This window comes from Geotrypetes seraphini, chromosome 9 (assembly GCF_902459505.1).
Source record: "Geotrypetes seraphini chromosome 9, aGeoSer1.1, whole genome shotgun sequence".
NCBI classification, from domain to species: domain Eukaryota; kingdom Metazoa; phylum Chordata; class Amphibia; order Gymnophiona; family Dermophiidae; genus Geotrypetes; species Geotrypetes seraphini.
In genome coordinates, this window is record NC_047092.1 from 181,070,812 (window position 1) to 181,095,937 (window position 25,126).

Sequence of the window (25,126 nt, forward strand, 5' to 3'; positions counted from 1 at the left end):
TGCACGCCACAGTGCCGCGCCAGCTTTAAACCCACGGGCTCACACTGAAGGGAAGGAAGAGGCTGCCGCTGCCGTCGCATAGGAGCAGGGGAGTCAGACCCCAAACATGCCTGCCCGTGGCTTTAACTCGAAACGGGTTAAACCCACGGACTCGCAAAAGTTTAAAGTTTTTAAAAAAAAGAAGTCGTGCGATCCATGCAGGCAAATGGGGGCATTCCTCCGATTGCCCCCATCTGCATATTTAGGTTAGTGAATTCATCGGACCTGTCTGAATCGGAAACGGATTGTTCCAATTTGGGCAGGTTAGTGAATCTAGCCCTTTATCCTCCATTGCCCCAGCTACAAAATAAGCCCCATTATAAAAGATATATTTTATTTTTATTTATTGTTTTCTCGGGTACTTTAGCTAGATTGTGAGCCTTCGGGACAGCTAGGAAAATCCAAAGTACCATTTTTATGTATTTTATTTTAATGTCTATCTTCATTGTAAACCGCTTTGAACCTCACGGTATAGCAGTATATAAGAAATCAAATCAAATCAAATATACTTTGGCTCGGCCCAATCTCAGACCATTTACCCACCTCCATCCCTCTACCTTCCGGCCCCACTCTTCAGCTTGAGTTTTCAAGCAAAGTCCTAGGCATCATCTTAGATTCCTCTCTCTCCTTCAACGATCACCTCAACTCCCTGGTAAAAAAATGCTTCTTTAGCCTCCATATGTTGAGGAAAGTAAGATCCTGCTTTCATCATTCTCATTTCGCCATCCTCGTCCAATCCACCATCCTCTCTAGACTGGACTACTGCAACTCCATCTATATAAGCCTAACTAAGAAAAACCTCCATAGACTTCAGCTAATTCAGAACGCCGCAGCCAAGCTTATTTTCGCAAAAGGCAAGTTCGATCACGTTTCCCCACTCCTCTTCAAGCTTCACTGGCTCCCAGTATACTCCAGAGTCCTCTATAAATGTGCCTGCATAGCCTTCAAGATTCTACATGGCGTCCTCCCTCCCATTATCCCACTCTTCTGGAATTCCTCAAACCCGCTCTCGACTAGATCCTCCCAAAAACTGAAACTATCTTTCCCTTCTATAAAAGGTATATCCCGCGCAGGAAAACTTGGAACATCCCTCCCCTTTAGAACCACAGAACTCTGGAACAACCTTTCATCCCCGCTCAGAAATTCTAGCTCCTTCCAATCCTTCCGCAAACACTTGAAAACTTGGCTCTTTTCAAAAATCTAATCACCTCCCGTGCTCTAGTATCCTGTCCCCCTCTATCTCCTCAGTCCCTCTCCTATATCCTTTCTTTGTAGTTCCTTTCCTTTCAACCTCTGTAAACCGTGCCGAGCTCTGCGCATGCGGAGATGGTGCGGTATACAAACCTAAGGTTTAGTTTAGTTTAGTTTACTTTTGGGTACACCTCCAGAAAACATTCCTGCTGTCGGACTTAAAGAAATCTATTTCGTGAAAAAAGCAGAGAAAGGAAAGTTTCGTCATGAGGACGGTAAAAGCCAAGATAAGTCTTGAGCATATTATAAATATTACACTCTTAAACTGATTTCTTCGGTTTTACACAAAGTACAACAGCTCTAAATTCAACAGATTTCTATAAGATATGCATTAAATCCAGCATGTATAAGCCAGTCGTAGCCAGACAATGGTTTAATTTCCTGTATCCAATTAAATGCAGTAAAATCAAATAGTAGAAGGTTAAACTGCTTTTTTGAGATTCTAAAATAGACTAAGATTGCAGACACCCAGCGCTCCTGCTACGATGTCATTTTCTGCAGGTGAGAGCATTCCGGTAACGAAGACCCCGTTGCCCTGTGTGGATAGCTCCATGCCCTGGAAGAAACACAGTGCGGAGGACTACAGGAGACACGTCCTCTACTGTGGAACCGAGATCATCCAGACCAACCCATCTGCTCATGGCCCAGTGAAAGCTGTTGTGATGCAAACAGGTCAGTCCGAGATAGAATTTGCATTCCTGAACCCTCACAGAGCATGTTTGCGGCTTCAGACACTCTTGTTACAACCCTCTGAGGACCTCCTTTGCAGGTCCCTCTACACACACCCCCATCTCATTCCTGGCCTTACCAGGGGTCTCCGCTGCCTATATGCTCCTGTTTTGAAGGCTCTGGGTTCAAAAATGGCTGCTGTTATCCCTGCTGGTAATCCTCCACTTTTACCACCAGGGGTCAGGCCTACCAAGTAAGCCTTATGAAACCGCTCAGCTGGTAAGTCCCTCCTATCTGTGCCCTTCTCTTCAGCTGCCAACTCCAGACTCCGTCCCTTCTAACTTGCTGCACCGTATGCTTGGAACAAGCTGCCCCGAATCCCTACGGTAGGTTCTGTCTCTGGCAGTGTTCAAGGCCCAGTTAAAAGCCCACCTCTTTGAGAGTGCTTTCGACTCCAACTCCTCTCACTTTGGATTCCGCATCTTTGACCCTATATGTCATGTCTGTCTGTCTGTCCAAGTTAGATTGTAAGCTCTTCTGAGCAGGGACCATGTATAAATGTCAGCCCACGTCTTTGAGAGTGCTTTCGACTCCAACTCCTCTCACCTTGGATTCTGCATCTTTGACCCTATATGTCATGTCTGTCTGTCTGTCCAAGTTAGATTGTAAGCTCTTCTGAGCAGGGACAATGTATAAATGTCAGCCCACGTCTTTGAGAGTGCTTTCGACTCCTAACTCCTCTCACCTTGGATTCCGCATCTTTGACCCTATATGTCATGTCTGTCTGTCCAAGTTAGATTGTAAGCTCTTCCGAGCAGGGACCGTCTATAAATGTCAAAATGTACAGCATTGCGTACGCCTTTCAGCGCTGTGTAATTGATTAGCAGTGGTAGCATTTCAATGACACATGCATGCTTCTTTTGCCTTTCAGGTTTCAACACAGCCAAAGGAGATCTGGTAAAGTCCATTCTCTATCCAAAGCCCATGAATTTCAAGCTGCACAGAGATGCCTTTTGGTTCTTCATGTTCCTGGCTGTTCTTTCATTAGCTGGGGCGATATATACGATATGTGTATACACAATGGCTGGGGTAAGTGGTTTCCTGCAGCATTTTTAATGCGGGGTCGTATCCAAGGACAGTCTATCGCAGGGCTCTCAAAGTCCCTCCTTGAGGGCCACAATCCAGTCGGGTTTTCAGGATTTCCCCAATGAATATGCATTGAAAGCAATGCATGCACATAGATCTCATGCATATTCATTGAGGAAATCCTGAAAACCCGACCGGATTGCGGCCCTCAAGGAGGGACTTTGAGACCCCTGGTCTATCGCGATTTCTGTTACAAACCTTTTTGCAGGGGTTGAATGCTATCAGACATTTTATTGTGAGACGCATCACTGTGTATGTTAAATCCAGGGCTGTGGAGTCGGTAGATAAATGTTCCGACTCCGACTCCTCAGTTTTTTGTACTTCTGACTCCGACTCCAGGTACCTGAAATTTCCTCCAACTCCGATTCCTCGGCTCCGACTCCGACTCCACAAGCACTGGTTAATTTTCAGATCGTTAAAAAGGAATGTCAAGTTGAGAGAAATGAGCATTTTCGACACCACCTTCTTTTTGCTTTTAATCAAGGTTCTAAGGCCGCAGAAGCTGCTCGCAACATTTGTGCTGTGTATATAGTGGGTGCTATAGCTGAAAGAATCGCTCGTGATTGGTATGCCAAGTTCAAAAATGGAGTCGGTAGATAAATGTTTCGACTCCGACTCCTCAGTTTTTTGTACTTCTGACTCCGACTCCAGGTACCCGAAATTTCCTCTGACTCTGACTCCACAGCCCTGGTTAAATCAGTGGTTCCCAACCCTGTCCTGGAGGACCACCAGGCCAATCGGGTTTTAAGGTTAGCCCTAATGAATATACATGATAGAGATTTGCATATAATGGAAGTGACAGGCATTCAAATATGCTTCATGCATATTCATTAGGGCTAACCTGAAAACCCGATTGGCCTGGTGGTCCTCCAGGACAGGGTTGGGAACCAGTGTGTTAAATTACAAAAGAATATTTTAGAAAAGACCCTAATGTCATTGCATCACATTGTAAATGAATCTCAAATAACAACCTGTGTAGCTGGAACAAAATTAAAGCTTCGGGAAGTGTAACACCAAATTACTAGGTTTCATTTATTCCAGTTAGAGAAGATTTCACAATACGCTTCTCCCTCCGTATTCGCCGTGATAGGGGATTAACAGACCCGCAAATACAGAAAAACCATAAATATCTATTTCATATATTATTCACTGTTTTCTATTAAAAACCATCGTGAATATGGTGAAACCGCGAATAATATGGTGGGAGACCTGGCCAGTTCCTGAAGGAGAGGCAAAACACGGTGAAGAAAGTGCCGGGAATCGGCGATTGTCTCTGTAATCGCTTGGAATCGGCGATTTCTCTATGCAAGCTGATGTAATTTGAGGGGAGGAGCCAGCAAGCTAAAAACTGCGAATAATCGAAACTGCGAAAACGGAGGGAGAAGTGTAGTACTTCAGAACGTATCAACTCATTATTTGTACACTTCTCCCTCCGTATTCGCTGTGATAGGGGATTAACAGAACTGCAAATACTGAAAAACCGCGAATAACTTTTTTATATGTTATTTGCTGTTTTCTATTAAAAACCATCGTGAATATGGTGAAACCACGAATAACATGGAGGGAGACCGGGCCTGTTCCTGAAGGAGAGGCAAAGCACGGTGAAGAAAGTGCCGGGAATCGGCGATTTTTCTGTAAATGCTTGGAATCAGCAATTTCTATGTGCAAGATGATGTAATTTGGGGGGAGGAGCCAGCAAGCTAAAAACCGTGAATAATCGAAACCGCGAATGCTGAAACCGCAAATATGGAGGGAGAAGTGTAGAAAGATACGTTAAAAAAATAAGTGAACAATAGGTAACATAAGAATAGCCTTACTGGGTCAGACCGATGGTCCATCAAGCTCAGTAGCCCATTCTCACGGTGGCCAATCCAGGTCCCTAGAACCTGGCCAAAACCCAAAGAGTAGCAATATTCCATTATCTCAGAGTAAACAAAATTCCGGAACCCCAAATAATGCAACATTCCATGCGGAATCGCCAAAGAGTAACAAGATTCCGAAACCCCAAAGAGTAGCAACATTCCATACCACCAATCCTGAGTGTGGCGCAATGGTTAAAGCTACAGCCTCAGCATCCAGGGGTTATGGGTTCAAACCCATGCTGCACCTTGTGACCCTGGGCAAGTCACTTAATCCCCTCATTGCCCCAGGTACATTAGATAGTTTGTGAGCCTGCCGGGAAAGATAGGGAAAATGCTTGAGTACTTGAATAAACTCATGTAAACCGTTATGAGCTCCCCCTGGGAGAACGGTAAAGAAAATTAAATAAATAAATGTCTTTCTCAATAACAAACTATGGACTTTTCCTCCAGGAACTTGTCCAAACCTTTCTTAAAACCAGCTACGCTATCTGCTCTTACCACAACCTCTGGCAACACATTCCAGAGCTTAACTATTGTCTGAGTGAAAAAAAATATTTCCTCCTATTGGTTTTAAAGGTATTTCCCTGTCACTTCATCGAGTGTCCCCTAGTCTCTGTAATTTTTGACGGAGTGAAAAATCCAGTCAACAATACTCGCTAACTGCAACCGTAACTCTTTCCACAGTCTTCGGTCGGTAGAATCGTGAAAGAGGCTGTGTTGCTTATGACCGGGGCCATCCCTCCTGCCATTCCTGCCGCTTTAACCACGGGGATTGTGTTTGCCCAAAGAAGACTGAAGAAAAAGTCCATCTTCTGTATCAGCCCGGACAGGATCAACATCTGTGGACAAATAAATCTCATCTGCTTTGATAAAGTAAATAGAAACGGTTTGTTTTGGTATGCCTTGGCTTGAAATGAGCAAATATCAGGCCAGAATGAACAGAAAAATGAAACGCTCTGTTCTACTCACGACCAACTTTGCTAAGGTGTGTGTTACTGTGTTAGCAGCCACTGACAGGCCTTACTACTACTCCAGTGCTGTACATTTTGACATTTAATAGACGGTCCCTGCTCAGAAGAGCTTACCATCTAATTTAGACAGGACATTTCGGGGTTGGGGAGATTATGGAGGAGGAAATGATACAGTGGGTCTAGGTGTCTGACATTTTAACATACAATAGACGGTCCCTGCTCAGAAGAGCTTACCATCTAATTTAGACAGGACATTTCGGGGTTGGGGAGATTATGGAGGAGGAAATGATACAGTGGGTCTAGGTGTCTGACATTTTAACATACAATAGACGGTCCCTGCTCAGAAGAGCTTACCATCTAATTTAGACAGGACATTTCGGGGTTGGGGAGATTATGGTAGAGGAAATGATACAGTGGGTCTAGGTATCTGACATTTTAACATACAGTAGACGGTCCCTGCTCAGAAGAGCTTACAATCTAATTTAGACAGGACATTTCGGGGTTGGGGAAATGATACAGTGTGTCTTGGTATCTGACATTTTAACATACAGTAGACGGTCCCTGCTCAGAAGAGCTTACCATCTAATTTAGACAGGACATTTCGGGGTTGGGGAGATTATGGTAGAGGAAATGATACAGTGGGTCTAGGTATCTGACATTTTAGCATACAGTAGATGGTCCCTGCTCAGAAGAGCTTACCATCTAATTTAGACAGGACATTTCAGGGTTGGGGAGATTATGGTAGAGGAAATGATACAGTGGGTCTAGGTATCTGACATTTTAGCATACAGTAGACGGTCCCTGCTCAGAAGAGCTTACCATCTAATTTAGACAGGACATTTCGGGGTTGGGGAGATTATGGTAGAGGAAATGATACAGTAGGTACAGGCATCTGACAGCCGTGAGTGGGAGTTAGGAGTTGAAAACAGATTCCAAAAAGTGAGCTTTTAGTTTGGATTTGAACGCTGCCAGGGAGGGAGAACGACATATTGATTCTACTACTATTATTTCTAGAAGGCTACCAGACCTACACAGAGTCACAAAGGAAACAGTCCCTGCTCTAGTGAGCTTGCAATCTAAACAATCAAGACAGACAAACAGGCAGCCAGGATAGGGGGTTACAGTTAGGGGCAGGGGTTAAACTGCTGTTTAGGGTGGTGAGCAGAGGGCAGAGGGGGGGTAGGGTGATGAGTTGAAGGCTGTCTCAAAAAGGTGGGTTTTCAGTCTGCGTTTGAACAAGGAAAGGGGTGTGGCAGATGGACTGGGGTAGTTTATTCGAGGCCTACGGGGCAGCAGGTGAAAAGAAACTTAAATATACAACAACGTAGCTTAAATTTGATTTTAGCTTCGACTGGTAAATGAAAATGTGCAACTCTCTCACATTTATTGTGGTGAAGAAATCAATTGAGCAGCAGCGTTTTGGACTGCCACTGACCTGAAAGTTATGCGGCTGCTGGCCGATATTCACTGCCGGCACCCACACAGCTAATTGGGTTGTGGTCCTATTTGCCCATTCGGCTAGGCAGGAACTGGCACCGAATATGACCAGTGCTTGGATAACAGCTGACTCCTTCCCCGCTCCGTCCTTGGACTGCTCTGGCACGGCCTAGACCAGTGGTTCCCCCAGTCAGTCGGGCTTTCAGGATATCCCTAATGAATATGCATGACAGAGATTTGCATGCCTGTCACTTCCATAATATGCAAACCTCTCTCATGCATATTCATTAACTCAAATTCTTAAAACCAGCTATTAAATATTTAATACAAACAAGTATTATCTGAATCAATTCAATTTTAATCTTATCTCCCACAGTTCATTTCGTTACAGTACTTTTTACAACTTACCTATACTTAATTTATTAATAAATATCAGAATAATTTAGTCAGTGAACCTAATCCCCATCACTCACACTCACACTCACTTCCCAACTTTCACACACGTACTACAATCATTGTGATTACTTTTATCCAAAACTGGATTTTGGTTAGTTCATTAGTCCATGATCATCTAGCCAGAGAGGCTTCAAACTGAGAGTTGCACAACAGTCTAGCACAGACATGGGCAACTCCGGTCCTTGAGGGCCGGAATCCGATTGGGTTTTCATTGGGGAAATCCTGAAAACCCGATTGGATTCCGGCCTTCGAGTTTCAGGATTTCCCCAATGAATCTGCATTGAAAGCACTGCATGCAAATAGATCTCATGCATATTCATTGGGGAAATCCTGAAAACCCGATTGGATTCTGGCCTTCGAGTTTCAGGATTTCCCCAATGAATATGCATTGAAAGCAGTGCATGCAAATAGATCTCATGCATATTCATTGGGGATATCCTGAAAACCTGGCCTGCCAGTAGATCTCGAGGACCGGACGTGGGCAGCCCTGGCCTAGACAGTGTGGCAGTGGTCAGAGCCCAAAGCCAGTGGCACTGCCCAGTTAAGCGACAGTAGAGTGGGCAGACCTGATGGGCTATGGCCCTTATCTGCCGTCATCTTCTATGTTTCTATGTTTCTAAATATTGGCAACCAGTCCACTGCGACACTGTCTGATCAATGTAGGGGGAGGAACCAACAGTTATGCAAACTCTGGCCATATTGAGTGCCAGCGCCCACATAGCTAAGTGTACGGTTATCAGATTTTCCAAACGGACCCCTAGACCCACCCCCAGGCTCGCCCAGTTCCACCCATCCCCCGTTACTCTCCAGTCCCGTCTCCTGCTGCTTGCTCTCGTCAGGCAGGAGGACATCCGTGCATGCGCAGATGCGACACAATGAAATCATATGCATGACATCATACACATGACACATATGCATGACATCATACGCATGACACATACGCATGTGTACGCATGACATCATCGCATGGCATTCAAGCATGCCCGGATGCCCTCCTGCCCGACGGTGATTTGTTGGAAGCTTTTCAAAACCCGGACAAAGTGCCGGGTTTTGAAAAGCTGTCCGGACCCCTGGACATGTCCGTGGAAATCCGGACGTCTGGTAGCCCTAGCTAAGTGGCTGCCCCAGATATATCAGTGTCAAGACATGGCTTAATTTTGCCCATGGCTGTCAGTGGCTTAAAAACTGCTCACTGCCAAGGGCTACAAATCAGCCCCATCATTTATTTAAAAAAAATGTTAATTTATAAACCATAGCATAATACAGATCAATTTTCACGTAGACTGGCACTTTAACTGAAGATGGATTGGATTTGTGGGGTGTCATCCCTTCACGGGAAACCTGGTAAGTCTCTGAGACTAAGAAATGGAATTTGAACCTTGCAGAACTGAGATTCTCTGGAGAAATCTTGAATTGAATTGAATTGAACTCTACTATCTTTGCTCTTTTGTCGTTTTTCCTTCATATCTGATCATACCCTCTTCCTTTTCTCACTGCTTGTCTCCCTTATTCTCTCATTTGTTTCTTTCCGGTCTCATCTCTGTGAGCAGTGTTTCTCCCACATGTTCCTTCACTAACTCTGTCCTCTCTATTGGCTTTTATTCTTACAAGAGACTATATCCCACTAAATGCAAGTAAAAAATGTATTTATTAATCCAGGAAAAAGCCTCAGAATTGGAGCCTACGCGAAGTCCTATCATGGACTAAACTGTCAGCGTAATATTACCACTCCATGCTCCAATCATAGGCTAAAAAAACCTGGAACTTATAGAATCTCTTAATTTATTATTATTTTTTAAATTTTTATAATATAATAGGTTTAAACCTTAAAGTCTATACTTAAAACTTCATTTTAGGTTTTATTGTGGTTAATCTTAGAATTTTACATAAATAGACTCTAAGGAATGTAATCTATGTATTGTTTAACATTGCTATATCCGCAGAGGTAGAGAAGTTAAAAGTAACTAAATTACTTATCTTAAGCAGTTTTTTCTAGCAATAAATGCCTGTATAGTGGCTATGTCGCCGACGCGGCCAGCGTTGCGTGGGCAATAAGTACATCCACTGCTTCAGGGCTAATGGCCAAAAGACATCAAGGCATCTCTTAGTGGGCTTCAGACATTTTGTCAGTAAAGAAAATCGGTCATAGTGCCTGGGCAATTTGAGAGTGGGCAGCTTGCTGCTTTCCAGCCCTGGGCTGGAGTAAACTCTCCAAATCACTCAGTCCTCCTCTGGGAGGCTTGCCAGAAAATGTTTCCTAGCACTGATGCCTTTGATTCGTTCACCCTCTTTCCTGACTACGATCATTCTGCTCCCTTTAAGTGAAAATTAATCCCATCTTCCATGAAGTGGATGTCATGATCTCTCCCTTCCTCAGGTGAAAACCTACATTTTTTTCTTATGAAGTCTAGCTTGCACCCGACAACTCTTAATTATACCACTGTGATTCAAGGTGTTTCTCAATCAGAGCATTGAAGTACAATCCCACCATAAGCTTTCTTTTTTTTTTTTAAGCCGTCCCAAGCTGCTACCCGGCCCCTGAAAAATCCCTCCTCTCCCTTCCCTCAGCCAGTTGCTATTCAGAAGCTCCCAAACCTCTCCCCCCTGCAGTTCGGGCCTACCTGATATCGCATGTGGTCCAAGTGAGGTCGATGGAGGGCAGACACAAAGCCATTTGCCCCTGCCTCTTGCAGCTCTTGGTATTTGTGGAGGGGTTGGGGTTGAGGGGATTTTGAGGGATGGGAAGTTCTGAATGGCGGTAGGCTGGGGGAAGGTGGAGGGAAGGAGCAGGACATATCCGGCAAAATCCAGACATCTGGTAACCATAGCTCTGATGGCTCATAGAATTCCTATGAGTATCGGAGCTAATACTGCCGTGGCCAGTGATAAAAAAGCCTAACGCATCTTCATAAAAAAAATTTATTTTATGATATTCTATGTAGTATATATTGAAACCAGTGTGAAGAACTATATATCCATCTATCTAATGAAATGTACCTGTCAATAAGTTTTCAGAAAGTTCACAAATTCTCCACTGGCAAAGTGCTGCCCTGGGGGCCTCTGCTGGGAGCGATGGTCAGCTGTCACTCGCTGATTGTCCTGGATGGGAAAGTCCAGGGAGACCCGCTGGACCTGAAAATGTTTGAAGCCACTAACTGGATAATGCCAGCCGTGAGTTTACCGTGGTTTAAACGTGATTGTGTAATTCCTGAGCAGTTTCTTCAGCTACTGTTTATTTGCTAAAACTTCTATTCCACATTCTCTCAAATAAATATTAGTTTCTGCAGAGAATGACAGAAATGTATGCACATAAAAAAAAAAGCATTACAAATGGCTCAAAATCAAACAGAGTAACTGCAATCTTTGCAAAGGCATTCCTTTTCTTCCAAAAAAGAAACCAATTCAATTCAGTCCCTGTTGACCAGGGAAGGGAATTTCAGGAAATTCACCATGTAGAGTAATGGTCCAAATGAATCAGGGTAACCCAGTGGTCTCCAACTCAAACCCTTTGCAGGGCCACATTTTGGATTTGTAGGTACTTGGAGGGCCTCAGAAAAAATAGTTAATGTCTTATTAAAGAAATGACAATTTTGCAGGAGGTCAAACTCTTTATAGTTTATAAATCTTTCCTTTTGGCTAAGTCTTAATAATAATATTGTCATTTTTAGCTAAAGAGAGATATGATCAAGAAACTGTTTTATTTTACTTTTGTGATTGTGATAAACATACCAAGGTCTTCAAAATAGAACCTGGCGGGCCGCGAGTTTGAGACCACTGAGTTAAGGGGAACAGTTAATCTGCTGGCTGGGTTGGAGGGCCATTGTGACATCACTGATGAGGTTGGCTCTTATTGGTGGAATGAGGCATTATGACATCACAATCTCAGCTCTGCTTCTCAAAGACAAACAGGATGTTATAGTTACAGTTAAGCCAGTGGTCTCCAACTCAAACCCTTTGCAGGGCCACATTTGGGATTTGTAGGTACTTGGAGGGCCTCAGATAAAAATAGTTAATGACAATTTTGCATGAGGTAAAAACTCTTTATAGTTTATAAATCTTTCCTTTTGGCTAAGTCTTAATAATAACATTGTCATTTATAGCTAAAGACACAGATGATGAAGAAACTGTTTTATTTTACTTTTATGATTATAATAAATATCCCAAGGGCCTCAAAATAGTACCTGGCGGGCCGCACGTGGCCCCTGGGCCACGAGTTTGAGACCACTGGGGTAACCCATTAAAAGGGAATAGTGCTGTGGCTGTTGACAGTATACTTTTCCTGAATTCGGGGTAAATATGTTAGAACCAAACAAACCCCAATTTAATTGCTGCCCCTGAAGCAGCCTACTATAAGTAAACATGACCCCGTTGGGCTAATTTTATGCATACTTTGGAAGAAAGGCAAGAGATGGGAGATATGACAGAGACGTTTAAATACCTCCGTGATGTAAATGCGCGGGAGATATGACAGAGACGTTTAAATACCTCCGTGATGTAAATGCGCGGGAGATATGACAGAGACGTTTAAATACCTCCGTGATGTAAATGCGCACGAGTCGAGTCTCTTTCATTTGAAAGGAAGCTCTGCAATGAGAGGGCATAGGATGAAGTTAAGAGGTGATAAGCTCCGGAACAATCTGAGGAAATACTTTTTTTTACAGAAAGGGTGGTAGATGCGTGGAACAGTCTCCTGGAAGAGGTGGTGGAGACTGTTCCACGCATCTGAACTCAAGAAAGAGTGGGACAGGAACGTGAGATCTCTAACGAAGAGGAGGACATAGTGGAAGCTGCAGTTGGGCAGACTTGATGAGCCATTTGACCTTTATCAGCCATCATGTTTCTATGTTTCTATAACCATAAAGTTCTATGACCTCACAATGCAGGTGTAATGAGCCTTACCCAATAGGAAGAGGAAATGCAAATGTTAAGAGCCTTAGCCAATAGGGAGAGGAGGAGATAGTGGATGCTGCGGATGGACCATTTGACCTTTATCTGTCATCATGTTTCTATAATCAGAAAGTTGTATGACATCACAATTATATTACATTACATTAGTGACTTCTATTCCGCCTTTACCTTGCAGTTCAAGGCGGATTACATAAGAATTGTTATGATCTCAATACATAAGATTACATGAGAACATTTTCTAATTTGCTAAGGAGGAGATTGGTAATGCTGGTGGAGTTTGGAACTTTATTGGTAAAGTTATATTGGTTTTTTGACGAGTAAGGTTTTTGTTTCTTTTTTGAAAGTTTTGTAGTCTGTGGTTGAAGTCAGCAGATTGGTGAGTTGTCGGTCCAGTTTTGCTGCTCTAGTGGCCAGTAGGTTGTCATACATTTTTCTTCGTTTGACATTTTTGGTTGGTGGGTGTGCGAATATTGTGTGAGTTCTCCTGTGTCTGATTGAGGTGGAATGAGTTAGTCGATTGTTCCAGTAGGAAGGGCTGTTTCTGTTTATAGCTTTGAATAGTAGGCAAAGGAATTTGAAGTGTATTCTGGCTTGTATTGGGAGCCAGTGTGAGTCGTGGTAGGCCTCCGTGATGTGATCATATTTCTTCAAAGAGTAGATAGGTCTTAGGGCTATGTTTTGTATAGTTTGGAGTTGTTTCATCTTTGTTGTTTTGCAGGGGAGATATAGTATTTTGCAGTAGTCTATTAGGCCTAGGATTAGTGATTGGACCACAATTTGGAATTGTTTTCTGTCGAAGAATTTTTGAACTTGTCTAAGGTTTCTCATAGTGATGAATGATGTTTTTATAATTTTGTTGATTTGTGGTTGCATGGTTCATCCTCTGTCTATCAGCACTCCGAGGAGTTTTAGCGTGGGTTGAATTGGGTATGAGATTGAATTAATTTCTAAGTTTGTCAAGGTTGGGGTTTTGCAGTTTTCAAGGAGGATGCAGTTTGTTTTGTCCGGGTTAAGTTTTAGTTTGTGTTCTTTCATCCATGTTGCTACTGTTTCAAGTGCTTAGCGTTAAGAGTCTTAGCCAATAGGGAGAGGAGGAGATAGTGGATGCAGGGGGTGAACAGACTGGATGGCCATTTGGCCTTTATCTGCCATCATGTTTCTATAATCAGAAAGTTCTATGACATCACAATGCAAGCATAAAGAGTCTTAGCCAATAGGGAGAGGAGGAAAAAAGAACCGCCATCTCCGGATCAGACCTTCGGTCCATCAAGTCCGGCGATCCGCACATGCGGTGGTCCAGTCAGGTGTACACCTGGCGTAATTCTAGTCACCCATACCCCTCTATGCTTTCGTAAGGAGATGTGCATCTAGTTTGCTTTTAAATCCTAGAACGGTGGATTCCGCAATAACCTCCTCTGGGAGAGCATTCCAGGTATCCACCACTCGTTGCGTGAAGCAGAACTTCCTGATATTTGTCCTGGACTTGTTCCCTCTTAGCTTCAGTCCATGTCCCCTTGTCCGTGCCACATTGGACATTGTAAATCATTTTTTTCTCTGCTCTATTTTGTCGATTCCTTTCAGTATTTTGAAGATAGTGAGATAGGGGATGAGCCATTTGACCTTTATCTGTCATCATGTTTCTATGTTTCTATAATCAGAAAGTTCTATGACATCACAATGCAAGCGTTAAGAGTCTAGCCAATAGGGAGAGGAGGAGATAGTGGAAGTGGATGGGCCATTTGGCCTTTATCTGCCATCATGTTTTTGTTATTTGCCTCTTGTATTAACACCATTTATAAGCTTACTGCCATAAAGCTAAGATAACTTCTCTTGTGAAATATATTCTCCTTGCTCTATTCCTAAACTTTTTCTTTGTTAAACACTATCAAGAATTTGTTAATGATGATAATTTAAGGTGTAAAATAATCAATGTTAATGAAATCTGTGCATATTGTGAAGTCTGAAATTCGACATCTAATTTGCCAGGTTATTTTTTGAACAGGGTGTGGAAGATTCAGATGCAAAGAACAATAACACGGACCTGGAATCAGCACCAGTCCCTATGATTAAACCAGGACCGAAAGCCAGTCAGGTAAGCTTTGAAATTCTATAATTTGTGCTTAACAAAACCTTGCATTTTAAGAGGTAAATTATATTCAAAGGCCTTTTCACTCAAGTAAAAGAGCTTTTGTAATGACCCCAGGAATTACACATATGTGGTAATATATTTTTATTAGGGCTGTATATCAGTTAATCACGATTAAAATTTTTTAATCGCATAAAGCATCCCCCTCTCACATTTCCTTCTATACACGTACAGTGGCAAATATAGACAACAGACGCACATTCTCAGAATTGATATGTTTTAATTATTAAAATGAAAATAAATCATTTTTCATACCTTTGCTGCTTGGTGATTTAATTTTTCTAATTAATTTGTGATTCTGGATGCACTGAGAAGGGGAAGACCTGCCATTTTGAAGAGGCAGGTCTGCCGACAGAAAGGCATGGGCATCCCTCCTGCCAATTTTGGGTGTGGGAGGGTGTTGGTGATATCTTCAGGCAGGAGGGAGTGGGCATCCCACCTGATTTCGGGTGTGGGGGTGTCAGGGGTGTGTCTTCAGGCAGGAGGGAGTGGGCATCCCTCCTGCTGATTTCGGGTGTGAGGGGCTATTAGGGGGTACATTCAGGTAGGAGGGAGTGGGCATCCCTCCTGACCATTGCGGGGATCTTCTGCCCACTGCAGCCAGCTGAGTTGATCAGTGCAGGGGAATTTTCCCTGATCAGTTGAGCCGGCAGGACTCCCCAAAAGTGGCGGTTTTGGGGAGTCCTGTCGGCTTGGCTGATCAGGGGAAATTCCCCTGCCGCGATCAGTTGATGGCAAGCTGAGGTCTAGTTTCAGGATCCCCCGGCATAGTATTTTGCGGTCTACATTTTAACCACCTATCTTTGTGTGAATCAGGCGCGATTCTGTAACCAGCGCTGTTGTGTGATTGACGCATGATCAGCAGCCACTTTTAAAGTGGATGCCGACATGAATGCCAGTTAAAGAATCCGAGAGTACATGACTTGCTAAAGTTCACAAGGAGCAGTGAAAGGTTTGATCTCACATCCTCAAGGTGCTGAAACTGTAACTATTACAACACATTTGCCACAAAAAAATTAAGGGGCGTACTTATTGGTGAGGGCTACCAAACAAAATACAATCTCTTCTTGTTATTCAGGTAGTTTGCTTCCTGAAAATGTTTGCACACCACAAAATCCCCAACAATGAAACATTGAGTCTGTGGGAAAATAGGGTTAGGTTCCTGCATGGGACAGCACTTGAGGGACCAGAAATTCACTCTCGGGACGTTTGGGGGGTCCTATCTGGAAGCCAGGCCTGACCGCAAGGTGAAAGTGAAAGCAAAAAAAGCCGGTTTTGTGAGTACCTGCCTGCGAACACGCAAACAGAGCGGGAATATTGGTTGCAATCGATGCAACTGCGGCTAGGCGAAATCTCGCATCATGAACATCAAGTCAATAAATAATAATAATAATTTATTTAAAAAATTTCTAACCCGCTTATATCCTATGCGGGTAACAAAAGATGCACGCATAAAAGATAACGAACCACGGCGCGTTACCCTTTTTAGCATGTGCTAAATATTATCACGCGCAAAAAAATTACACGCCCCTTATAAGTCTATGGACGCGTTAGTGTTTAGCGTGCGCTAAAACGACTAACGTGCCTTAGTAAAAAGACCCCTACAAATTTATCAAAACATCAACAATAAGATCATATCATAAAATTCATCATCTGATATACAATAAACATGGGAATACAGGTAAAAAAAAGCTCTCACAAATAGGCATGTCTTTAATCATTTTTTTTTTTTAAATGTATAACAATTTTTATTGAAAGAATCAAATAATCAGTACAATAGGATAATACAAAAATACATTCAATACAATAAGAATTACAATAATATTTCATACAAATTTAAATCATTCTTTCCATATGAATTAATTCAATCTTATCTACACCCCCCTTAATTCCATCCCCTACCCACTATCTTCCCCTAAATGAAATCCCCCCACCCCGGATGAAAGTTGACAAAAATAAATAACTGGAATGTAATTATTAAACCTAATTTTCATAATAAATCATTGATAACCAAACTTCGTGTTTTTGGTGAAAGATTCTGAATAGAAGGATCCCAAACCTCCATAAAAAGACGAGTTTTTTTAGGCGAACCTCGAACCTCCCAACTCTCAAATAAAAATAAGCGATGTAATTGATTCCTCCAATGCCAAAAACTTGGAGATTCTTTCTGCAACCAAAATTGCATAGTACATTCATGCCCAATCATACAGGCTTTCTGATTTAAAATTTGCACATAGTCTTAATGTACCTTTCATTGAGTTCCAAAGTCTTGGGCCTGCAACAGATACAGTAGACATGCTGGTTTTCCAGGAGAGGTGATAGGACAGAGTACAATAATGGGTTTCAAAAAGGGCCTGGATGACTTCTTGAAGGAGAAAGGGATTACAGGGTATAGATAGAGGGGTACTTCAGGATTAGGGCATAAACAATTCAGGTGGTGGGAACTTACAGGTCAAGGACCTCGAGGGCCGCCACGGGAGCAGGCTGCTGGGCACGATGGACCCCTGGTCTGACCCAGCAGAGGCATTACTTATGTTCTTATATCCTGGTTTCTTTCATCAGTCAACTTCATAGTCAATTCTGATTGTAAATTTTGATTTGGAAGTATCTTCTCAATATTTGGATCAAGTATTCCGGTGCCACACGATTCAAAATTCTGCTATTTTGTTTCACTCTCAGGGACCAGGGCAAGGAATTTCCATTCTCCATCAATTTCCCTTTTCCTCAGCCCTGCAGCGGATGTCGGTGATCACTCAGGTGACTGGAGAGGATCTCCTTTCAGTCTATATGAAGGGAGCTCCAGAGATGGTGGCCAGCTTCTGCAAACCAGAAACAGGTAGTATTAACATCCTGCAATTGGTCAGTTCCTTGTGATTGTGTGGGTTTGATTAAAATATCAAACTCCAAGTTTTAGGAGAAAAATTTCAAAGGATTCTCCACAGGTAAGGACGAGTATACCAGTGAATTCCCTTCTCATTTTTGAAAATTGCCCTGGGCCCCTGGCAGAAAAAATGGGCAGTGTATGTCCACAGCCACTCAGTGGACATACACATGTAGATTTTCTTTTGAGAAACGTGCATCTGCTCCCTCACTTTTACACACCTAAATTGCTGCAAAAGTCAACCAATTTTGGAGTCTACAACTAGTTCAAAATGCAACTATGGAAATCAGAACACCTACAGCCCTACTATATGAAACTACAATGGCTGCCCATAACCGCAAGGATCAAGTTTAAATTAGGCATCACTGCCTTTAAAATCCCGAGAGGGAATGCTCCCAACTACCTAGCAGAGTTGGCCATCCTACTCCAGGGTGCCTCCAACAGATAGTCCACCATAAATCTTTTCCACTTAAAATTCCCAGCATGCAACAATATAAAGTCTACCAGGCAAATTACCATATCCATCCAATATCAATTAGCAAAATGCTGGAACCAACTACTACTTACACTATGATCTTGTGACCATTATCTCAGGTTCAAACTTTTAAAAGCATTTCTGTAGCAAGACAGGAAACCAACCTTGAAGCAACTGAAATGGTAATTTTAAAAGCCCATTTCTAAACTGTCTAATGCAACTCCTGGGACATAATGATGAGCCAACGATGACCTACTTGAAGTTGCAACTATGAACGAATTGTAACTATGACCTAACTGTATTAATAATTGTACTAATCTATCTGTATTTGCAACTCTATTGAATGTCCGTGTCAATCTGTCCAATGTAACTTCTTAGGTAGCTGAACCAACCTCTTGAAATGTAATCCGACCTTGAACTGAATAGGTAAAGGTAGAATAGAAAACCTGACATAACATCTAAACAACTCACTATTTATTTTCCTCAGTTCCCCCTAACTTCTCAAGAGAGCTTGAACACTACACATTTCAAGGCTTTCGAGTCATTGGCCTGGCATATAGACACCTGGAAACAAAGAATCCTGATGAAGTGGGCAGCTTAATAAGGTAACTAGCCTTTAGAAATTCTTTGCCAAGCTTCTTGAAGATCCATTACATTTGTTCAGTACCTGCTGCAGAGTTGCAGTAGAGAAGAGTTATTAGCACCTCCCTTAATGGGGGGTCATCATTAGAAGTTTTAAATTCATCTTTTTCCTTCTGTTTATTTTAAGAGAAGAGGTGGAATCAAACCTGGAATTTCTTGGTCTTCTGATCTTGGAGAATCGGCTGAAGTCGGAGACCAAGCCGGTCTTGAAGGAACTCAACGATGCCCTCATTCGGACAGTCATGATAACAGGTACGTAACTGTGGAGATTCTTTACTGAAATTATGTACAATCAGGACAGATGCAACGATAGAATTATGACATGGTGGTTTCTGTGAGTTTCCTGACATACAGTAGATGTGATTTGGATATTGATATATTGGGGGATAGGAAAGAGAGACATGAGTGATGTTAGAAAGCTTTGCCTGCATGTGAAACAATTTTGACACATGGGAACAAGTTCACTAACTTGAAGATGGGTTTACAAGCATAAAAATCAGGAATCAGGAGTTTCAATCCTGATCTCTTTGAGATTTCAACAATTTTCTCACCCTTTTGCACCCACTACCCTGTGCCCAATCATGTCCACCGCTTTTGTATAATGTCAGCATTTCTGAATGCCCTGATGTAACCCATTCTGATCTTCGAGGAGGATGGGCTCGAAATTGAAATAAATAAATCAATAAAAATTATAAATTGTGCAAGAGCACCTGTGTACTCTTAAAGCTAGATCCGAAAACCTATATTATAAAGGCCCATAGGTACCTATGCTTAAAACATTTCCCATAGGCAATCTGTTATCTACCTGTGAGGTAAATTCAAGAATTCAAAGTTGGACGCTGAAGCCATTATAGAAAACTAACGTTAAGTGAGTATTTGAGCTTCAAATTTTAGGCGTGAGAATTTATGCCATGCGCACAGAGCATTCAGCACAACAGCCGGCGCTAAAAACCACTTGCACGGTTTCGTAAAAGGGGGGAGGGTTAATTATTCAATTTGGCTTAGTTGGCGCTGTTTATTGAAAAGCACCATTAAAAAAAAACAATTAAAAAAATAATTAGTTGGTAGGTGTCTTAACGTGTTGCCAACTACCACTTTAAGGTAGGCGTCTACTCTGAGGTGCCTACCAGAAAGTAGGTGTGGTTAGGGGCGTATTCTAGGAGAATTTTGGGCAAGGTTTGACTTAGGCCAGGGGTGTCCAATGTCGGTCCTCGAGGGCCGCAATCCAGTTGGGTTTTCAGGATTTCCCCAATGAATATGCATGAGATCTATTTGCATGCACTGCTTTCATTGTATGCTAATAGATCTCATACATATTCATTGGGGAAATCCTGAAAACCCGACTGGATTGCGGCCCTTGAGAACCAACATTGGACACCCCTGACTTAGGCGCATTCATTTAGGCCAGGAAAACCTTGGCGTAAATGGAAATATGCCTAAGGATTCAACGTCCACCAGCGCTTAAGACTGCTTAGGCACCACTAGGCGCGATTCTATAAATAGCGCCTAGCGGATGATTAGCAATTGCACTCCTCAATGCCATCAAGTTAGGCATCGTTTCTAAAATCAGGATTTAAGTTTATAGAATAGTACTTAAGTGCAATTATGCTCATAGCTACAAATTGTTGCCAATTAAGGGTCTTTACTGGTAGTTAAAGCCAATTAAGCCCACTTAAACAATTAAGTTAGGTGCTATTCTATAACTTGTGTGTGCAAGTTTGTGTACTAGTTGAAAAATTGTTCACCCAAGTTTATAGAATTAGAGGCATATGAACAGATAGCAGAAAATGGAGATGTGGTGTGAAAACCTGGTGACTGATGTTAGAGAGGAAAACCAACTGCGCAACTTATAAACATGCCCTTCTGAGGGAAATGGTGGAGAGGAAACGGTGATGGAATTCAAAAAAGCATGGGATAAACATAGAGGATCTCTAATTAGAAAAGATGTAAATGAAAGAACTAAGGCCGGCACTGGACAGACTTGCACGGTCTGTGTCCCATAGGTGGTGATTTGGTGTAGGATGGGCTGGGGAGGGCATTAATAGGAACTCCACTAACTTGGACCATGAGGATGTGACTGGACAGACGTTATGGTAAATATTCTGCAAACAGGATGGTTGGAGTGAGCTTGGATGGCAATTTCAGCATTTGGAACCTAAGACAATACCAGGTGGACTTTACAGTCTATGACCCAAAAATATCAAAGAAGAGGCAAGTTAATTTAATCATGTATTTTTAATGGGTATAACTAATGGGCAGACTGGATGGACCATTTAGGTCTTTATCCGCCATCATTTACTATGTTACAAAAGTTTTGAGTATTGGGTATTTCGTATGTATTGCCACTTTGCGTCTTCATTTCTTAGGTGATAACCTTCAAACAGCCATAACCATTGCAAAAAATTCTGGGATGGTTTCTGAGGACAGTAAAATCATTACCGTGGAAGCCAACAGACCAAAAGGAGCTGACCCAGCATCCATCACCTGGCAAGCAATGGAAGACGATGGGAAAAATGGTTATGGAATCACTGCCAGCTGTGCCTGGGTAGATATGAAATACATACAGTGCAGTAATAAGTGAGCTGCCTCTGCACAGGGATGTGAGGATGTGAGAATGTGAAGGGGATGGAACTCCTCTCGCATGAGGAAAGAGTTTTAGGGCTCTTCAGCTTGGAAAAGAGACGGCTGAGGGGAGATTTGATTGAATTCTACAGAATCCGGAGTGGAGTAGAACGGGTACAAGTGGATCGATTTTTCACTCCGTCAAAAATTACAAAGACCAGGGGACACTCGATGAAGTTACGGGGAAATACTTTTAAAACCAATAGGAGGAAAGTTTTTTTCACTCAGAGGATAGTTAAGCTCTGGAACGCATTGCCAGAGGTTGTGGTAAGAGCGAATAGCGTAGCTAGTTTTAAGAAAGGTTTGGACAATTTGCTGGAGGAAAAGTCCATAGTCTCTTATTGAGAAAGTACATGGGGGAAGCCACTGCTTGCCCTGGATCGGTACCATGGAATGTTTCTACTCTTTGGGTTTTGGCCGGGTGCTGGTGAGCTGGATTGGCCACTGTGAGAACGGGCTACTGGGCTTGATGGACCTTTGGTCTGAGAACAAACCAAAAACTGCAGACAATGTACACGATGCAGGCAAAAATTTATTATCCCAAAATATATTATCCCACTAAGGCTATTCTTATGTTCTAACATGTACCACATTCAGCACACAGGTGACATCTCCAAGGTTTCATAAGGCTATTCAGTGGGTTTCAGTAACTTAATCTCAGACTCTGGGTTTTTATTTTTCTGGTAACTATATACAAATATTATATTATTTGCTCCATCGGATCTGTTGTAGAAACCAATATGCAGAACTGTTTATTAATAACATTTCTGATTTTTTTTTAATGTGTTTTATAGTTTTTTGAGATAGAAGTTCAAAGGAACAAGAGAAAACAATTAAGCCCCCCAAATAATTGGTCCTGTAAGAGGTTAACCTGGAATCTTTTCTGAATTATAGGCGAATTACATTGATACTGAACAAGGATCTCATCCGAATGGTCCTGGTGATTACCATTTCGCCATGAGTGGAAAATCTTTTCAGGTTATAATGGAGCATTTTTCTAATTTGCTTCCAAAAGTAAGTTCAGAGGGAATATATTTTAAACGAAAGCTTGCTTTGTTTTCTTGAATTATGTTTTTATACCTAAAGAGTAGAAATGAGCCACATCAGAGGTCAAAATTTCTGCATATCAAATCTTCCATGATCCTAGTGAGTGCAATTTTCTTAAAAATGAAAAGATTTCTAAATCTGTATCTTGGAACAGATCACTTTCCCAAAATCTGCTTCCTTTTATTCAGCCTGAATCAGAAATATTGTCTCCCCTATTCCAAGATGTGCTTTGGATGTTTGTTATCCACATTGATATGTTTTGAATCTGGAATGAAAATGTTGTTATCTCTATAAATACATTTTCAAGATCTTTACTATTTCCACTTGATTGCACGCAGTATAAAATCACCCAAGGTGAGTTGCAATATAGATGATTTGCTTTATATTGCATGTTGCAAAATTAAGACCTATCTGCATCTACCTTCACTTGGTGCAAAAAGAAAAACAAAACAAAACTGCACAAAACATGCAGAAATATTTGTTCTCTTTTTTTCTACCAGGATTGTGTTAGAGCTTCTCCAAACTTATGGAGGTGCACTGGCAAAGGCAGCGATGAAAACAGACTCCTCACAGGAAGTTGCATCAGAGAGACAGGATGAGGACCTGGTGGAGTCAGCTGAAGTCAACCTGTCTTCATTGCTACCTCTGCTAGCAGCCCACTACAAGTTTGGAGGATGGGGAGGTGGGGGCGGTACAGAGATGCTAGATTTGCTGGGGTGAGGGGGGTTCAACCACAGGCAGCCCCTATCACTGGGTAGCCCTGGGCTTTTTGCATGCTTGCTCAGTGCTAGCTGTGTTGAAAGGTCACTTGGACACACAAAGTCAGAGGCGTGAAGAAAGTACAAGAGGTTTATTACAGCATGCCGGACTCTAGTGCAGTTAACAGCCTGCCTACTAGAGTGTTAGAATCAGGAAATGCATGGACTTTTATGCCCTTTTCACTAAGCATACGCAAACTTAATATATGCAAAAACTACAATTTTCATTTGTTACTTCTATAACTTTTCTACTATTATTTGTCCTAAGCCAGCACTTATGATAGGTTCAGGGATACAACTTAGAGTCCTATAGGAAACTAGCTCATTTCTCTGCTTATCTAAATCTTACAGTTCTAAATGTTACATGTACAGAAGGGCAGGGTACATCATAGCTCAAACTCTTATCTATTTAGCTTACAATGTGGTAAGGTAGGGACATACATTTTAGGCAGATGAGGTCAGTAGATTGTACACTGTTTTCAGCTATGTAGGCCAGAGCAATATTTTAAACAACAGTTAACCATTTCATGACCCTACAGCAGGGGTGTCCAATGTCGGTCCTCGAGGGCCGCAATCCAGTCGAGTTTTCAGGATTTCCCCAATGAATATGTATGAGATCTATTAGCATACAATGAAAGCAGTGCATGCAAATAGATCTCATGCATATTCATTGGGGAAATCCTGAAAACCCGACGATTGCGGCCCTCGAGGACCGACATTGGACACCCCTGCCCTACAGTGTCCCTGTTATATATGTAATCAGGGCAGGATTAAAGGGTAGGCCAAATGGGCATGTGCCTCGGGCCCTAAGAGTTCAGGCTGCCTGCTCCAATGACAATGGTGTACCTGCTTCCGGGCCTAGCTCAAGATGTCTAAGTACTGCCTCCTCCTGCCTTCTTTGTTAGTCAGTGCAGCCAAAAGGCCATGGGCAGCGGTTTCTCCACACTGCCCACAACTGACCCGGAAGTCTTTCCTCTGACGTTGGGATTTTGTGTCAGCGGGAAAGCTTCTGGGTTAGCCGTGGGCAGTGTGTAGGAACCACTGCCCATGACCTTTTGAAGATGTGAGTTTGACTGCACTGAACAGTGAAGAAGACAGGAGAAGGTGCTTCTTGGACTTCTGGAACTGGTCTCGGAGGTACACTCTCACAGGAGAGGAGGGGGGCATGGTGGGGGCAGAAGTGGGGAGGAGCCAAGGCAATGCAGGGGTGGGGGTGGGGTGGGAGACCAGGCCCATGGATGGCCGGGTTCAGGGGGCCCAGTGTACTTGTGTGCCTAGGGCCCACCAAAGAATTAATCCAGCCCTGTATGTAATCTCTAAAAAGTGGCTTGGGGTGAACAGTGCAAGCTGCGTTATAACTCCAGGAAAAAGCAGGAAATATTAGGTTATAAAACTAATATGAAATGTGGCTTGCCCCTTTAAGTTGCAGCCTGGTAATCCTGGTTGGTGGCATATAACCCTGCCTGTGAGGTTGCTTGCAATTAGTGGCATGTATCTAATCCAGGGGTGGGCAACTCCGGTCGTTGAGGGCCAGAATCCAGTCGGGTTTTCAGCATTTCCCCAATGAATATGCATTGAAAGCAGTGCATGCAAATAGATCTCATGCATATTCATTGAGGAAATCCTGAAAACCCGACTGGATTACGGCCCTCGAGGACCGGAGTTGCCCACCCCTGAATTCTAATCTAATCTAAATCTTGGATTTATCTACTGTGCCATCTCCCCACCAGGAGCTCGACTTGGTTCACATAAAAATCGATAATCGAAGTGAAAGTAGTGAGATTCGAGAGACAATAACTTATTAATGAAGACCCTC

At 42.6% G+C, this 25,126-nt stretch overlaps 1 protein-coding gene and 1 long non-coding RNA gene across 2 annotated transcripts in view; one reads left to right on the top strand and one right to left on the bottom strand.

The window, feature by feature from the left end:
• LOC117366930 (probable cation-transporting ATPase 13A4) overlaps positions 1–25,126 on the top strand; it is a 98,349-nt gene that overhangs the window by 19,516 nt on the left and 53,707 nt on the right. The window contains exons 9-21 of the mRNA XM_033958988.1: positions 1,792–1,962; positions 2,891–3,048; positions 5,652–5,840; positions 9,114–9,175; positions 10,840–11,002; positions 14,742–14,831; positions 17,565–17,721; positions 18,729–18,846; positions 19,011–19,135; positions 21,250–21,399; positions 21,833–21,838; positions 22,012–22,016; positions 22,400–22,519. Of these exons, the coding sequence (XP_033814879.1) occupies positions 1,792–1,962; positions 2,891–3,048; positions 5,652–5,840; positions 9,114–9,175; positions 10,840–11,002; positions 14,742–14,831; positions 17,565–17,721; positions 18,729–18,846; positions 19,011–19,135; positions 21,250–21,399; positions 21,833–21,838; positions 22,012–22,016; positions 22,400–22,519 (1,514 nt within the window). The remainder of the gene's footprint in view (positions 1–1,791; positions 1,963–2,890; positions 3,049–5,651; positions 5,841–9,113; positions 9,176–10,839; positions 11,003–14,741; positions 14,832–17,564; positions 17,722–18,728; positions 18,847–19,010; positions 19,136–21,249; positions 21,400–21,832; positions 21,839–22,011; positions 22,017–22,399; positions 22,520–25,126) is intronic.
• Positions 17,595–25,126, bottom strand: part of LOC117366931 — a 166,202-nt gene continuing 158,670 nt past the window's right edge. Inside the window, exon 3 of the long non-coding RNA XR_004540664.1 lies at positions 17,595–17,704. This is a non-coding gene — a long non-coding RNA (uncharacterized LOC117366931). The remainder of the gene's footprint in view (positions 17,705–25,126) is intronic.